At 43.0% G+C, this 16,520-nt stretch overlaps 1 protein-coding gene across 2 annotated transcripts in view; it reads left to right on the forward strand.

The window, feature by feature from the left end:
* ESR1 (estrogen receptor 1) overlaps positions 1-10,531 on the forward strand; it is a 290,055-nt gene extending 279,524 nt beyond the window's left edge. For both annotated transcript variants that reach the window (XM_072828041.1, XM_072828035.1), the window contains exons 8-9: positions 1,230-1,413; positions 6,059-10,531. In XM_072828041.1, the coding sequence (XP_072684142.1) occupies positions 1,230-1,413; positions 6,059-6,293 (419 nt within the window). In that variant the 3' untranslated portion in view covers positions 6,294-10,531. The remainder of the gene's footprint in view (positions 1-1,229; positions 1,414-6,058) is intronic.
* The last annotated feature ends 5,989 nt before the right edge of the window (positions 10,532-16,520 follow it).

The raw sequence follows: 16,520 nt of genomic DNA on the forward strand, positions 1-16,520 counted from the left end.
CTGAGTTCACAACTCAGTCAAATAGTCAGATTCAAAAAAAAAAAAAAAAAGTCAGATTCTTTTAGTTATAAGTGACAGAAACCCAACTCACACTTTCTTAAGTAAAAGGAATTTTTGGATTCATGTGTGTTAGAAAGGATACTGTGAAAGTTCCAAGGTCAAAGGAAAACAATGTAAGAGTAGGACCTTGTTGCTGGATCCAGACGTCCCCCCTGTGCCCCACTACCATGTACCTAGCACCCTCTGCTTACCGTGGCTCGGCTGAATTCTGCAGGTGGAGCAGCCTGTGAGCAGGGAAGAGGCCGCTACTAGAAGGTCCCATACTCTCACCCTCCAAACTCAGCAACCTAGAGGGAAGAATTTCTTACAACTTCCATATACAGTCCCAGAAAAGCTCTGATTGTCTAGCCCAGGGTTAATACTGTCCCAAAGAATCGAGTGACTTGATTGTCTAATTTCTGTCCTGAGTCTGCTCATGGCCCAGGAAGTAGGTCGATTACCAGAAGAAAGGCAAGAGTGGGAGAAAAAAACCGCCACTGAACCAAACATGCCTGGCAGTGAAAAACAGCAGTTCCCAGGGGCCTCTCTACCCGCTCCCTCATAAACCTTTCAGCTGAGGATGAAAATGCCCTACGCCTGACCTGAAACGTAACAGCACATTAGATCCTCCCTGGAAAAATGACTTGTCAATCCCTTTGCAAGTCATCCTCACTCCCTGTGCATCTTACCAAGTGTCATATGTCTCCTGAGAGACTCCATGATCATGACCACATGTGGAGTCAGCACGTGGGGCTTCTTTCCCAGCTCTGCTTTGTCCTGAGGACTTTTATTAGCAAGTTAATGCATCTCTCTGCCCTTCAGTTTCCTCATGAGAAAAGAAATAGTAATGCCTCTCTTGCAGGGTTGGTCAGCATGGATGGGCTAGTTTGTGTGGGTGTCAGACCTGGCAGAGAGGGGGTAGCCCCAGGCTGACAGCGCCCTTCCTGGGAATCTTCAGTCAAATCCTAAAAATTGGCTCAAACACAGGAGGCCAAATGAGTTCCTCAGCGCTCTCAGACATGTATATTGAGAATTTTGTAGAGCTGCTTAGGTCAAATGGGTCCCAAGCTTCCCCATTGCTGTGCAGAGGGTGGGAGGAGATCCTGGCTGGGTAGCATAGCCCAAGGATGCTGCGAATCTCTAGACCTCATCCTCTTTGAATTTCTCTCATTGTCTCCTTGCACATTCAGGAGTGTACACATTTCTGTCCAGCACCCTGAAGTCTCTGGAAGAGAAGGACCATATCCACCGTATCTTAGACAAGATCACAGACACCTTGATCCATCTGATGGCCAAAGCAGGCCTCACTCTGCAGCAGCAGCACCGGCGTCTGGCCCAGCTCCTCCTCATCCTCTCCCACATCAGGCACATGAGGTGAGGCGGTCTTGGGTTCCCACTGGAGCACTATAATGAACGCCAGCCCTCAAGCATGTTACAGATGGACCAGAACGTGCTGAGGCCTGAATGCAGACAGCACACTTGGCACAGTTCCTGGCATGTGTATAAATGCTGTGGGGAGGCCAGAGGAGGGAGGAATGAGATCAGTCTAGGGCATGGGGCAGGCGTTAGTTAGAGAGCTTACAGAAAGGAGGTGCCATTTGCACTCAGTCTGAAGCCCGCACAACAAGGTCCCACCAGGGCAGAGGTGCACAGTGTGCAGGTTGAGGGAGGATGGCGACGTTTGGCCACTCACTTTGTCCTAGATCAAGGCAAGACATTTATCCTCTGAAGGCACTGGGTGCAGCTGTTAAGGTTTCTACTTCATACTCCCGTCAGAGACACGTAGAAGCCCTGAGAGAACTTCTGTCCCTAAGCCTCTCAGTCAACACTGGTTCCTCCAGTCCAGTTTCCATTCCTCTCCGATCCCTTCTTGCCACCCCTCATTTCCTCTCCCCTCATCCATGCCACCATTTCCTTCTGGATTCCTGCAGTGACCACCTAACACACCTCCCTGTCTTCAGTCTTGACCTCTTCTAATGCATTCTCCACACCAGAGCCAGAGTGACCATCTAATACCACATCTGCTCATGTCATTCCTTTATTTAAGACCCTGAATTAGCTTCCTATTCCTTTAAACTATAAGTCCCTTCATTTTGCTTATAGAACTTCTGTGCTCTAGTCCCTAGAGCTTCCTGAGATCTGACCTCTGGCCATAAATGATTGTTCTTTGAGTCATGAGCAGGATGCAGATTGGCTGGCAGCTCTGTTCATCCCACCTGGGTTCACTCCCACATCTGTGGGACAGCTGATGGAGCCCAGGTTCATCTGGGAGATGCTGCTCCCAGGCTCATCTGGGAGATGCAACCCACAGGCCTGCAGGTTGGCCAGGTGACTCTGCGCCATGTGTTTTTTATCCTCCTCGCCCCCGCAGGTTAACTGGGACATACTCTTCTCATAGTGATGGCAGAGGTACAAGAAAGCAAGCCTGTAAGGGCAAGTACATTTTAATCTCTGAGTTAAGTCACATTGACTGGCCAACAAGTCACACTATGAGGGCTAAAGTCAAGATCAGGGGCATGTGGCCTGAGGAATGCATTTTTGTCAACAGTAAACTAATCCATCTTGGCTTAGATATTCTTTTCAGGAAGCATCTCCTGATCCTTAATCCAGTTGGGATTTGCATTCTGTTCTTCCTGATTGCTGCCCCATTTTATTTTTCTCACTACCCAATTAGACCATAAACTCTCTGAGGCAGTGACCACAACCCATCTTGGATAATCTGTGTACCCGGTACCACTGAGTAGGGCTTGGCTTATAATAACTACTCGATAAATATTTTGTATAGGAGTTAAGGAAGGGTATTAGCAAAGGAAACAGGGCCTTTCTGTGCCAAAAGGAGAAAATGGTCTCATCTCCACTTCAAACAGTCATGTAATGTGGCTGGCCCAGGGCTGAACTCAGCCTGCGGGGCACAGATAAAGAAAGTAGAATATTCCTCAGCCATTAGAAATGACAAATACCCACCATTTGCTTCAATGTGGATGGAACTGGGGGGTATTATGCTGAGTGCAGTAAGTCAGTCGGAGAAGGACAAACATTATATGGTCTCATTCATTTGGGGAATATAAAAATTAATGAGGGATCCCTGGGTGGCGCAGCAATTTGGCGCCTGCCTTTGGCCCAGGGCACGATCCTGGAGACCCGGGATCGAATCCCGCGTCGGGCTCCCGGTGCATGGAGTCTGCTTCTCCCTCGGCCTGTGTCTCTGCCTCTCTCTCTCTCTCTCTGTGACTATCATAAGTAAATAAAAATTTAAAAAAAAAGAACAATCCTTTAAAAAAATAAAATAAAATAAAATAAAATAAAAATTAATGAAAGGGAATAAAGGGAAAGGAGAGAAAATGAGTGAAAATATCAGTGAGGGGGACAGAACATGAAAGACTCCTAACTCTGGGAAATGAACAAGGGGTAGTGGAAGGGGAGGTGGGGGGGGGGAGGGTGACTGGGTGATGAGCACTGAGGGGGGCACTTGGCGGGATGAGCACTGGGTGTTATGCTATATGTTGGCAAATAGAACTCCAATAAAAAAAATTTAAAAAAGAAAGTGGAGAAAAAGGAGAAAGAAAAGATTATTTACTCCAAAAAGGCGATAAAAATGAGGTGAAGTGATGATACTAGGGATCAGATACCCATGCATGATGAAGTCTGTATGACCTTGGGTTTACACCCAGACCCTAGGAATGAAAACGAAATTTCTTTTCTTAGTGGCTGTGAGGGAAGGGCTGTGGTGTCTGGAGGGTTGGCTTAATTTTGAAGGGACTTTCAAACCTTGAGATTATGCATCAGGTGTCAAGAAGCTTGTCCCATCAAAGTCCCATGAGCCACCCTCTCTGGAGAGATCTTTGAAAATTGATAGCTTCTTGAGAAAATAAATGTATGTTTCTTTCTTTCTATCCCTTCACAGTCCTACATATGACGACCTCTGCTATGTCGCATAGGCTCACAACATTATTGCTGAGTGAATGAACATGTGAGTGAATGGATGAATAAGTTATTTGTGTAGTTTCCCTACCCCATGAATTCAAAATTCCCAGTTGGTGATTTCCACTTGGCAAAGTTTGAGAGAGAGTGATTGTCGTTTCTGTGCTCAGGGGATTGCCTACATATCTGGTATCACAAACGGAGGACTCACCTTGGCCAGGTAGGGTAGATAACTGCATTCAGAGGACACTTTCCAATCCTTTCCCATGTGTATGTTTTTATGAATATAAAAAGGGAGGCAGGAAATGTGTCAGAATAGCAAATCTCTACCAAGTTTCCTGGCTAGAGAGTAAGCTTCCTCTTGAAGAGCTGTGTTAGCTTTTACTCTGGGCTAGGAATTTTCAAAGATGTCGTAGAAACCACGTATTGCAGATGAAGGTTTTTATTTGTTGGTAGGAATTGCTGAACTTTCAAATCCGTCAACTGCTTTCAGCATTAGCAAGCCTATTGAGTTAATACCCCAATATATCTGCACTAAATTTATAGGGCTCTGGTAGTTTTATTGGCAACCTGTGGTGAAGGGCAACAGCAGCGAGAGAGCTCTCTAGAGTCTGTTTGACTTGTGTGAAAAGCTGGAGAGAAACTGCTATTCTGTTGAAAGCTTTGAGCATTTTCTCTCTCTCCCTGGGGTGCGTGTGCGCATGCGCACCCATGCACAAAATAATATTTTGGTGCCTTGTTACAGCCAGTCTAAATCACAGAACTCTGTTTTATTAAGTTTGACCCAGCCATATGTTGTTACTCAGAGAACTTAACACCAGATTCCATGTGACTATAAATGTGATTCGTTAGGTTGCAAGAGCAAGACTGTGTGAGATCCAGCCAGCATTTAATATTAACAGCATTTTAAATTACAAACAAACAAACAAAAACCACTTAGATATGTAATTAGGTTGTGGTGTTGTAAGACCTGAATAGCTTGATGCTGTGTTTTCTTGGCATGTCTCCAACTTGGGCTGACTTTTCCCCTATTAAAAATGTAAATATTTTCCAGGATAATACTCTTGGTCCTGACTACTCATGATACATGATTCTTTCTAAAAAATTTCAAGCTTGATAAGAGTTGTTCTGTATTGTTCCCATTGGTGGTGGGGTGGGGAAGACAGTGGTCAAAAGAAGAAATGACATTTGTCTACATTTCCTTGTGTCCATTTGCCCCGTATTTTTCTGAGCATCTACTGCATACATGGCGAGGGTCGAGGCCGGCAGGTTGGGCAGATCGCTGTCTCCAGGAATTTGCCTGGTGCATGTTGGTGTGTGCGTGTGCGTGTGTGGCTCACAGGTCCAGGGGTGCTTGGGGGCAAGAACCAGCATGCACTCATCCAGAGAGGAATTTCAGGTTGTCCTAGAGCCAGGAGGAAAACAGAGTAAATGCAAGAGGACAGGTAAAAACCACAGGACCTTGAGGTGACTGCCACCCGTGGCAGCAAAAGGCCCTTCAGAGAATGTGGCTCTGGAAAGAGCACACAAGTAGAGGAACAGTAAGTATAAACACTTGCATCTGGTAGTAAAGAGCCCAGTTTCTTCAAGCTCTTTCTTAAAAAGCTGTTTTTGTTTGTTTCTTTTTTTTTTTTTTCCCCAGCATGGCTAAAGAGTATGAGGTAGCAGAGAGAGGCAGGAGGAGCCCTGAGAGGTCGGCAGAAGCCACATCAGTTAGACCTTGAGAGCATGGAAAGAAATTCAGATTTTATTCTGATTAAATGGAAAACACTGGGGAAAGTCTGAAGGAAGGGAAGTTCTTGAACCACTTTTATACTTAAAAAAAAAAAAAAAAAAAAGACCTCCCTCCTACATGGCCATATGGCCTCTGTTCTCTTTTTAGATACAATGCTAACAGTGGGGAATAGAACCTTATTGGAATCAGTGGAAGGAAATCACTTGTATAGCAAATCCTGAAATGGCTCTTTAAACAGGGAGATAGGTTGGCCTACAGGTGTCTTTGGAGTTTCCCTTACTTTGGTCCCTGCTGAGGGGTCGCAGCAGCTCTAGGGCTTGCGCTACTCTAAAGTGGTCCCTCTGTGTGTCTTCCCACCCACAGTAACAAAGGCATGGAGCATCTGTACAACATGAAGTGCAAGAATGTGGTGCCTCTCTACGACCTGCTGCTGGAGATGCTGGATGCCCACCGCCTGCACGCCCCAGCCAGCCGTGGGGGTGTGCCCATGGAGGAGACAAACCAGAGCCAGCTGGCCACCACGGGCCCAACTTCATCACATTCCTTGCAAACGTATTATATCACCGAGGAGGCAGGGAATTTCCCTACCACAGTCTGAGAGCTCCCAGGCTACCCCAAGGTCCTGAGAATCCCTGTACCATTTTACCCACGTCATGTATCACAATAGCAGAGTTCTGCTCCTGCGCACACTCCAGCATGCATCCACCACCATGGCTTTCTAATATGAGTGGCCATTTGTTTGCTTGCTCAGTTCTTAGTGGCACGCCTTCTTTTGGGAACAGCCAAAGGGATTCCAGGGCTAAATTCTTTCACTCTCTCTCTCCCTTTGCTATAATACTAAGCATGAGGATTCTATAGCTTTTCATGATGGAACTCAGTCTATGAGCTGGGACTCAGGTGACTGTGCATTTAAGCTACTTGTTGAGACCCAGACCTGGAGAGTGGACATTTCATCTCTGTGAAGCACTTTTTAACAAATCTAAGAAAAAGCCACAGGAAAGACTTGAAAGTGGCCCCTTTAATTTGCTGACTTGGAGAAAGCTAGGTCAAGGGTTCATTATGGCATCATCTTGTATTCCTGTAGTAATGTAACATTTTATTAAAGTAATACCTTAAAGCTTTTGCTCTGTTGCATGGCTGGAGCTGAATATGCAGTGATTGTCTCTTCATTTGCCCTATAGGAATACAAGATGCCCACAGAGAAGGAAGGTCCCCTAATTGTCAAAACTCTGTCAACTTAATACACTGCACCTTCAGATTTGCTGAAAGCTCTTCCACTGGTTTTTGAGAACACTATGTACAGGTCATGGGTTCCAGTTAATTCTTGCTTCCCATGGATCTATGGAAAACAGCAAGTTGATCCCAGTTAAGTCACCTCCACATATACCAGTTTCCTTTTAAGGGATAAATTCTTGGCCTTTGTTTTTTTGTTTTCATTTTATGAAAGAAAGCCCTTTCCCCGCAGGACTTGTAAATCAGCTTCAGAACCTGTTCTAGCGTGGTCTCACAATTACCAGCAGAGGGCGCTCTGCTTGGTTCTTCCTGGTGTGTAACTGACACAGAAGGTCAATTAGTAATAGTGCCCAGCATATGACCAAGGGCAGTTTAAATGAGTGGGTACCTGGTGACATCGTTAGCCCTAGGGCACTTGGGTAAATAGTAAACGTGCACAATTATTGTACATATTAGAGAACAGGAGGAAAGTAGGGTGGAAACTAAAACTGAGAGGCTCACGGTGGCTCTGCCACATGCTGTAGCTTTACACAGGAGTGGCCCTGGCAGGCCCTGTGTGCACTGTGGGGCAGCCCTGGGATCCATGGGCAGCCCTCCTCTTCTTGCCCCCATGATTGGAAGGAACAGCAATAGACAAGACAGCTGCATTCCTACAGCTGGCCCTGCACGTGGTTAGGTGAGGCTGGAGGGTGAGGATAGGAGGCTCACTACTCAGGCTGCCTGGGATCTGGTCAAACTTTACCTGCTCTTGGTTGTTTAGAGCTCATCCAAAAACCACGGTTTGGTCTTGGAGAAAAAACTTTACCCAAAGCTCATTTCATTAAACTTCATAAGCCAAGAGAGCGAGATTAGAATTGGGCTATAGGAATCCTTTGACCTATAGGCTAAACAAGAAAGACTCACTCCAGCCACAGGGCAGCCTTCCCTAGGCCTTTCCTTCTCCAGATCATCTATGGTTTATCTTTCTTCTCAGTGAGTTTGGTTTCCTCTGGTGACCTCATTGTCTATAACTCAAACCCCATTGAGAAGTGATGGGTTAGCGAACAACCCAGCCAAGCTTCTAGGGCTTCTCTTGGGATGCCTGTTTCAAAAAATGGATTTCTTTCATTTTTGATTACTTAGTAAGTGATCACCAAAGGACTGGGAGCCTGGGAGGGCCAAAAAAAAGTTTTGTTTTTTTTTTTTATATATGCGCATCTGAATTTAGGGGCAATATTGTGTATCTGCAGTAAGAATATGTTTAGAACATAATTCTTTTGTTGTTGTTTTGTTTAAGAAGCACCTTATATAGTATAATATATATTTTTTTTGAAATTACAATGCTTGTTTATCAGACAATTGAATGTAGTAATTCCATTCTGGATTTAATTTGACTGGGTTAAATGTGCAAAATCAACAAAAGATATTTAGTTTTTTTGTATAGCTACCTTGTCATGTATGCAGTCATTGATGCCTAGGGCCTGGTGATTATTCATTTTAATGAAGATCACATTTCATATCAACTTTTATATCCACAGTAGACAAAATAGCACTAATCTAGATGCCTATTGTTGGATATCGAACGATAGACAATCTTATGTAGCAGAGATTATGCCTGCAAAGGAAAATTATTCAGGGCAGCTAATTTTGCTTTACCAAAATATCAGTAGTAATATTTTTGGACAGTACCTAATGGGTCAGTGGGTTCTTTTTAATGTTTATACTTAGATTTTCTTTTAAAAAAATAAAAACAGACAAAAAAATTCTAGTACTATAGATGATGTAATACCAGCTAAATCCAAACAATAATGAAGTGGAGGGTTTTGCATTATTCATCTAATGTGTTTGTATTCATGTTAAAGATACTACTACATTTGAAATGGGCAGAGAACACCAGATAGTTGGAATGTTAGCACAGCAAAATTCAAATAATTTTAGATATCTCTTTTTATTCTTATTTGAAGTGCCACTAATGGACAGCTGACACTTAGCAGCTGATACTGCTGTTGGGGGTAGGGAACATGTTGAATTCCGCCCCCCTCCCCCACTCTGAGGCAATTTAAGTTTTGAAAGACGTAATCAACCTGGGGGGTTAGGGTAGGGTGGGGAAGTAGGTTCAGGAATTTCAAGACTGGGAAATACAGTAATAAGAGCCTTGAAATATTTTGAGGCAGATCAGTTCTGGCACCTGGAGTATGAACCAGAGTTCCATATTCCACTTGTGCCCTGTGAACTACAAATGACAAGCATTTCTAAAATGGCAGCTGGAATTCTATGGAAGAACAAGCGTCCGCACAATCTACGGAGTAGCTAGTGGTCTGGGTTTCTTTTGGCCATTGCCTAGCTCCCGGCTTGCGGTAACGATTCTGGATTGCTGTCATGCAACAATCAGAGAAGCTAGTTCATCCAAAGAGAAGACCCTACAGAGGTTGCAAAATCCAGCCCCTAAGGAAGGGCAGTCATTGGTTAGATTTTCCGATGAACCTTGCAAGGCTATCTAACCATGCCATATCCCATACCTTTTGGGGACTGAACAAATAAGGGACTTACTGATAATTTACTCTTGATCACATTAAGGTATTCTCGCATTAAAATCTTATACACTGAAATGGCCATTGATTTAGGCTGTTGGTTTAGAAACCAATTTCAAATCCCTTCCTATTCATACTTTCCCACTCTTAGATGGACTGTGGATGCCGGGAATGATCACTACGACTGTAGTAATATCTAATATTCACAGGCAAATCTGCTTTGGGAAACTAGTTATTTGGAAGGCAGATAGTCATATACTAGTTTCTGAGGCAATCCTGCTTCCCTGTGGTGCAAGTCTTGGGAGGATGATCCAGATTACACTGCACACTTCCTAGGTGAACTCCCTGAAAACTTACTCTCAACTGGAGCAAATGAATTAAACTGTGGTCCCAAATATTCATCTTTTCACTACTAGTGTAATTTCTCTCTTTCTAACTGCATCTCCTTTTCATTTGGATTAAAGTGAGTGTGGCCTCTTTCTATGTCGTTTATAATTGTTTTCTAAGTAACTGCTGCCTCTATTATGGCACTTCAATTTTGCACTGTCTTTCAGAGATTTGAGAAAAATTTCTATTCTTTTTTTTTTTTTTTGCATCCAAATGTGCCTGAATTTTTAAAATATGTAAATGCTGCCATGTTCCAAACCCATCTTCAGTGTGTTTGTACAAAGCTGTGTACCCTGGAAACAACATACAGCCCCATGAGCAGGTGCCTGAGATGTGGACCCCTTTGCATTCACAGAGAGGTCATTGGTCATAGAGACTTGAATTAATAAGTGACATTATGCCAGTTTATGTTCTCTCACAGCTTATAAACAATGCTTTTTGTGCACAACATATTCTTCAATGTAGAGCTCTTGTTTTATGGGAAAAGGCTTACATGCCAAATCGTGTCTGATGGTTTAATATGCCTTTTCGCTGATGCATACTATTATTGATGTGATTCTGTTTTGTTGCAGCCTTGCTTTGTTTACTGAAACACACTTGTAAACCTCTTTTGCACCTTTAAAAAGTAAGGAATCCAGTGGGATACTCAAGCACCTGTAAACAATTTTCTCAATCTATTTGATGTTCAAATAAAAAATTAAACGAATGATAATGGGCTTATTTTTTGTAAACTTATTTTCTTGCTAATGGCTTACCACTGACTGCCTCAAATCAAGGTGATGGGATGCAGTGAATCCTGAAGATCACTCTGATGATCTTCCTCCCAGGCTCCTTCCTCCCAGGCACAGGAGGAAGTGTGTGGACATCTGAGGCAGGCCAACCTGGCCTCACTTCTCGGCTCTACCACATACAAGGTTTATGATCCTTGGCAATGAATTTGTCAGAGCCTCCACTTCCTCATCAACAAGATGGTTACAGTGACACCTAATTCACAGAGTGGTTGTGAAGATTATATGAGGTGTTCTTTAAAATAGTAGCTTTCTAATGGCTAACCTTATCCCATTCCCTGTAGGGGAGAAGAAAGAAGCTTGAGAGTAATTACTCCTGAATGAAGAAGTGCAAATTGGAATGAACAATCTGAAATTTACATGATTTGCTCAAAAACCAATTTTTTTTAATCATGACCTTAAAGCAGGAATGACCAGTACATTGCCTCCCCAACCCACCCCATCCCACCCCACTCCACCCTAGGGTTTCTGTTGTCCAATGTCTGCTCCCTTTTCAGAGCTACCTCTTGCCCATTTTCTCTGTAATTTAATGAATGAGTTGAGGGAAACTAATGTGACTAATTAAGAGGCAACAGAATACAGCAACGCAGGCTCTACAGCTAGATTACTCAGTTTGAAGCTTCATTCTACCATTTCTCATGTGACCTTGCACAAGGCAATTTCCCCATGCCTCAGTTTCTTTGCCTATAAAAAGAGAAAATAATAGCACCACCTGCCTTGAAGTGTTGCTGTGAAGACCACAGGGGTTAACACAGGAAGCATTTACGGACAGTGGCTAGCACTGCTCTGCTCTCCCTGAGTCCTCTCCCATGCCTGTCTGTACTCACTTCCTCACTAACAGGAGTGTAGGTTTATCACACTGAGTCACTTTGACACCAAGAAGCTCTTCTGTTTTCTTGTTTTATCATCCCTGGGCAAGTTCTTCAATCCTATTTTACCTTGTTTCCTCCTGCCTAAAGTGGAAATGAGAACTACCCACCCTATGGGGCTATTATGAGGATTCTAAGAGAAAACTATCTAAAGTACCTGGTCTAGGACCTGCTCCTATGAAGCTATCCTGGGGATAGCTACCCTAATTGTACTTGTTACCACCCTTTGTGAACATTTACATTTAATGGAATCATTGATAGGTTTGGATTTACATTTGCCATTTTTGGTATAAGTCTTTTATCTTTTTCTTTCCTGTGTTTCTCCTTACTGGCCCCTCCTTTTTTTATTTGAATAAGTATCTTTAGGATACCTTTTTTTTTTTTTTTACTATTTTTAAATTTTCTTAGTGATTGCTCTTCTAGTGTGCATCTTAACCTACCATGGTCTTTTTTCAGATTAATACTCACTTAAATCTGACAAAATAAAATAAATATCTTTGTTGTAAGAGACTTCCATTCTTTCCCCACTCCTTTATATTATTACTGTGATATATATTCTATCTATATGGAATAAGCCCAACAATAAAATGTTATACTTCTTGGCTTATACAACTTTGCACCTTTTAATTTTAAAAAAAAGATTTTATTTATTTGATAGAGACACACGAGTGGGGTTGGAGAGGCAGAGGGAGGAGAAGCAGATTCCTACACCCCCCCACCCCCAGCAGGGAACCTGACTCTGGGCTCAATCCCAGGACCCTGAGAGATCAGGGCCTGACCCAAAGGCAGAAGCTTAACTGACTGAGCCACCCAGGCACTCCTAACTTTGCATCTTTTAAAAAAGATAAGACGTGAGAAAAAAATTACTTACATTTTTTCTATCAATCTACATATTTTACCATTTTCAGTGTTTTTCATTTCTTTCTGTGGATTTGAGTTACTGTCTGGTGTCATTTTTCTTCAGCCTGAAGGAATTCCTGCAGAGTTTCTTGTGGGCAAGTCTACTTGAAATGACTTCTCTTTGTGGATCCAATTATGTATTTATTTCATCTTTATTTTTGAAGGGTGATTTTTCTGAATACAGAATTCTTGTTTGACAGTTTTGTTTTGAGCACTTTGAAGGTAACCATCCCTCACCTGGCTTCTATTTCTTCAATCCTTATGATTCTCACCTCTATCCGGTGAGTAATTTTCTCCTTGCTGCTTTCAAGATTTTCTCTTTGTTGAACAACAGAGGCTATGATGTGTGTAGATGTCAATCCCTACTTGGGATTTACTCAGCTTTCCGGATATGTACTCTGATAGTTTTCATCAGGTTTGTGCAGTTTTCAACCATTATTTTCTCAAATAATTTTTCTCCCCATCTCTTCTGTGACTCTCATTATATATGTGTCCCCATGAACCACAGTCTATTTGTCCCTTATTAAACTTCTCTGAATCCAAGGAATGGAGTTGTCATCATGTGCCATGTGTTATTTCCAGAGCTCACCAGCTTTGGGGAAAATGTTTAGCAGTCTGTGGAACTTTTAAATTTATCCAGTTGGAATACTGCCTGGAGGTAGATTCTACTCATGAACTTGTTCCAGATCACGTTCTCCAACATGATATATTCTTAAGCCTTTAGGGACAGTTATATTCAGAATTGCCATATTTAGATTTGCTTCTCCTCAAATACAGGATATATGCCTCAGGGAAGCAAATTTTCACAACTTTTATTATTTAGCCTATGGACTATGTGCATTAAAAAGCTAGTTTTATGTTCACATTCATGGTTGCAATATTTATAGCTACCACCCAAAAAGTAGTGCTAAGTCCAGGGGAGAGATGTTCATTCACGATAGAGATATACTTTCTAACGGAACTGCCTGCAGACAACCTGGGACACCTGGTTGATAGTACAGGTGAGGCGAATTCCCTGTAACAGGAGTTATAGCTGCATGGATGAGATAATCCCCAAGCCAAAATGTTGAGGGTTTTTTCAGCATAAGAAATGATCCTTGATTTTCCTTTCAACCCTGAGTTACAACACACACACATTCATACACACAAAAGTACCATTTATGAGGTACTTCACAATGCCAGGTACCAGCTTTATACAAAATTTTCTAGGTAATCTTTATAGCTATGATATGAGGGTAGATATATTACTGTCCTTACTTTACAGGTAAGGAAACTGAGGATCAACAGTTAACTAAGGTTCCCAGGATCAGAAATCTTATGAATGGCAGACATTCAGTCAGTTTTTCTGACTGTAAACATGATTCCCACTTCAAAAACTGGAGTTAAAGCCACACAGGACATATGAAATTTTTCAAAAGATTTATTTATTTATTAGAGAGAGAACAGGTGCATGTGTGAGCAAGGAAAGGAGCAGAGGGAGTGGGAGAGAAGGTCCCAAACAGACTCCCCCCTGAGCATGAATGGAGCCCAAAGCTCCATCTCTTCACCCTGAGATCATGACCTGAGCTGAAATTAAGAGTCGCAGGCTAAACCCACTGAGCCACCCAGGGGCCCCAACACATATGAAATTTTAATCAAGACCAGAGAAAGTGCTCATTTTGTATTTAGACAAATTTGACATTTTGTGAGTAGAAAAATTCACATGAACTTTTAAGGGAAAATGTGACTTTTTAAAGAAATAATGGCATTTTGGACAGGAAGCCTAATACCATGTACCCCAAGTTCTGAAAAAATGTGTCCCCCTCTCTTTCCAGTGGGTGGTCCTTGGATAGGAAAGCTTGAGAAGCACTTCTTTTGCTATCGTCCCTTACACTTAGTGCCAATGCTTTTTGGTTTCTGAGGTTGTACCAGGCACCCTTCCTGCCCCAGCTTTCTGCCAGGAGTGGCGGGTGAGCTGAGGAGCGATTTTCCTCTGTACTTTGGCACCAGGAGGAGCTCTATTTGTAGCTGATGGCCTGAGACCTTGAGGTCTGGGGCAGCGGCACCCCACAAGCAGTGGTGCCTTCAGAGGTGACAGCACCTAGGCTAGGCCTACTCCCTTTCTTTGCCACAAGACCCTCTCCTATCTCATGACCTGTGGTCCATGGCCAAGGCACCTGGTAATCATGTAGAAATGACAAAATGGTAGCTTTTGTCCTAAGTAGATGAAAGTGAAGGGGGAAAAAAAACTGAAGCAAGGAAGCATTTGGACAAACATTTTCAAAAGTGATTTTGAAACTGGGTGGGAAACCTCAGTGGCCAGACCAGCTAGGAGCAAAGGAAAGGACTCCAGAGTGGCTGATTCGGAACACTTTGCCAAGAGCCAGTCACTCAGAAGGCCATGACATAATGCTCCGGGTGACTTTGCAGATTCAGTGCACTGCTAGGCCTTTCTGCAGCATTCAGTCCATCATCAGATGCCTTTTCATTGAGAAATCAAGAATTGTGGGAAAAGCCAAAGGTTTTTACAAAGGTTTTTACAAACCTTTGGCTTACAAAGGTTTGTGAGCTGGTAAACATGTTTTTGGGCTGATTGAATTCTTGAGTTCACCCCAGGCTCAACAGAGTTTAAGCTGTAAAGATTCTTGAATATTTCCACATTTACAAGAAAGGACATGTATATACCTAGCATCTCCCCAAACACAGGCCAGAGGGGAGGTGGGAAGAATAAAAGAGGGTGCAGTCTCCGGAGGGGTCCCGTCACCATCAGCGGGAGCTGCTCTGTGTGTCACCCTAGTCCTTCAAGGACACCAGGTGCAGCTGGCTTTCTGGGGCTCCACAACATTAGGGAAGCATGTCCTTTAACATGAAGAGAAGGGCTGAAGGTGCCAAACTGGAACTGCCACGAGCTTCACTAGAAAGGATTACAAACCAGAGCAAGTAGCCTTGCTACTTTATTACTTGCCATTTATTTTTGAATGTATTATTTTGTGTATGTATTATTATTATGATAATGTATTATTATTTTATATGTATTTTGAATGTATTATTAAATGTTTAAAAACTCCCCTTAACAATCCTTACTATCTGGGTGCCTGGGTGGCTCAGTCAGTCAAGCATCTGACTCTTTTTTTTTTTTTAACATTTTATTTATTTATTCATGAGAATACACAGAGAGGAGAGTGAGAGAGAGAGAGAGAGAGAGAGAGAGAGAGAGAGGCAGAGACACAGGGAGAGGGAGAAGCAGGCTCCATGCAGGGAGCCCGACGCAGGACTCGATCCCAGGTCTCCAGGATCACACCCTGGGCTGCAGGCAGCGCTAAACCGCTGAGCCACCGGGGCTGCCCAAGCATCTGACTCTTAATCTCAGCTCAGGTCATGATCTCAGGGTTGTGAGTTTGAGCCCCATGTTGGGCTCTACCCTGGGGATGGAGGCCACTTAACAAACAAAACAAAACAATCCTTACTTTCTAATCCATTCTTTAATGCAAAAAATAAAATGTGTATAAGGAAAAGCATTAGCGGGTTTATGAAAAAAAAAAACAAAAAACAAAAAACAGGAGGTTTGGATAGAGAAGCTTTTTTCATTACTTGGCAATGTTGATACCAAGCCCTTCCAGCCTAGGATCATGAGGGCCTGGGTCCAGGAAGTAGAAGAAAGATCTGGACCCCAAAAAGAGAGAACCCAAGGAGGCTCCAGGCTTCTTACTATGGAAAAAGCTGCTAAACTTTGGACTATGTTTAAAAACAATAATGAGAAGTGAACGTCGGAGAGCTTCAAGTAATATGGAGATTTTTCATTTATTTTCTGTGACTGCAGAGAGGCAGAAAAATAAAATAGGAAAATAGGTGCCCTCTCAAGTTTCCTGTGTTCCACTTCCAGTAAGATACCCTGACAAGTCCTCCTGTTCTCCAGCCCCTTACCCCTCTGTGGTATTGGGAGACTCAAGCTCTCTGAAGCTGGCAGGGCTGCTAGGCCTCTAGGGTACCACAAAGGTCACCACAAGAAGAAACTGCTTGGTGAAGCCCCCAGGGAAGTGGTGCCAGGACATCACAGAATCGAAAGAATCCCAAAATCTTGAACAAACAAGGTTTATTACCTGCCAAACTATGTCACCATCTGGAACCCCTACTTCCCATTCCTGCTGAGCTCTGGGAG

The sequence above is a fragment of the Canis lupus genome, chromosome 1 (genome assembly GCF_048164855.1).
Source record: "Canis lupus baileyi chromosome 1, mCanLup2.hap1, whole genome shotgun sequence".
Lineage (NCBI taxonomy): Eukaryota > Metazoa > Chordata > Mammalia > Carnivora > Canidae > Canis > Canis lupus.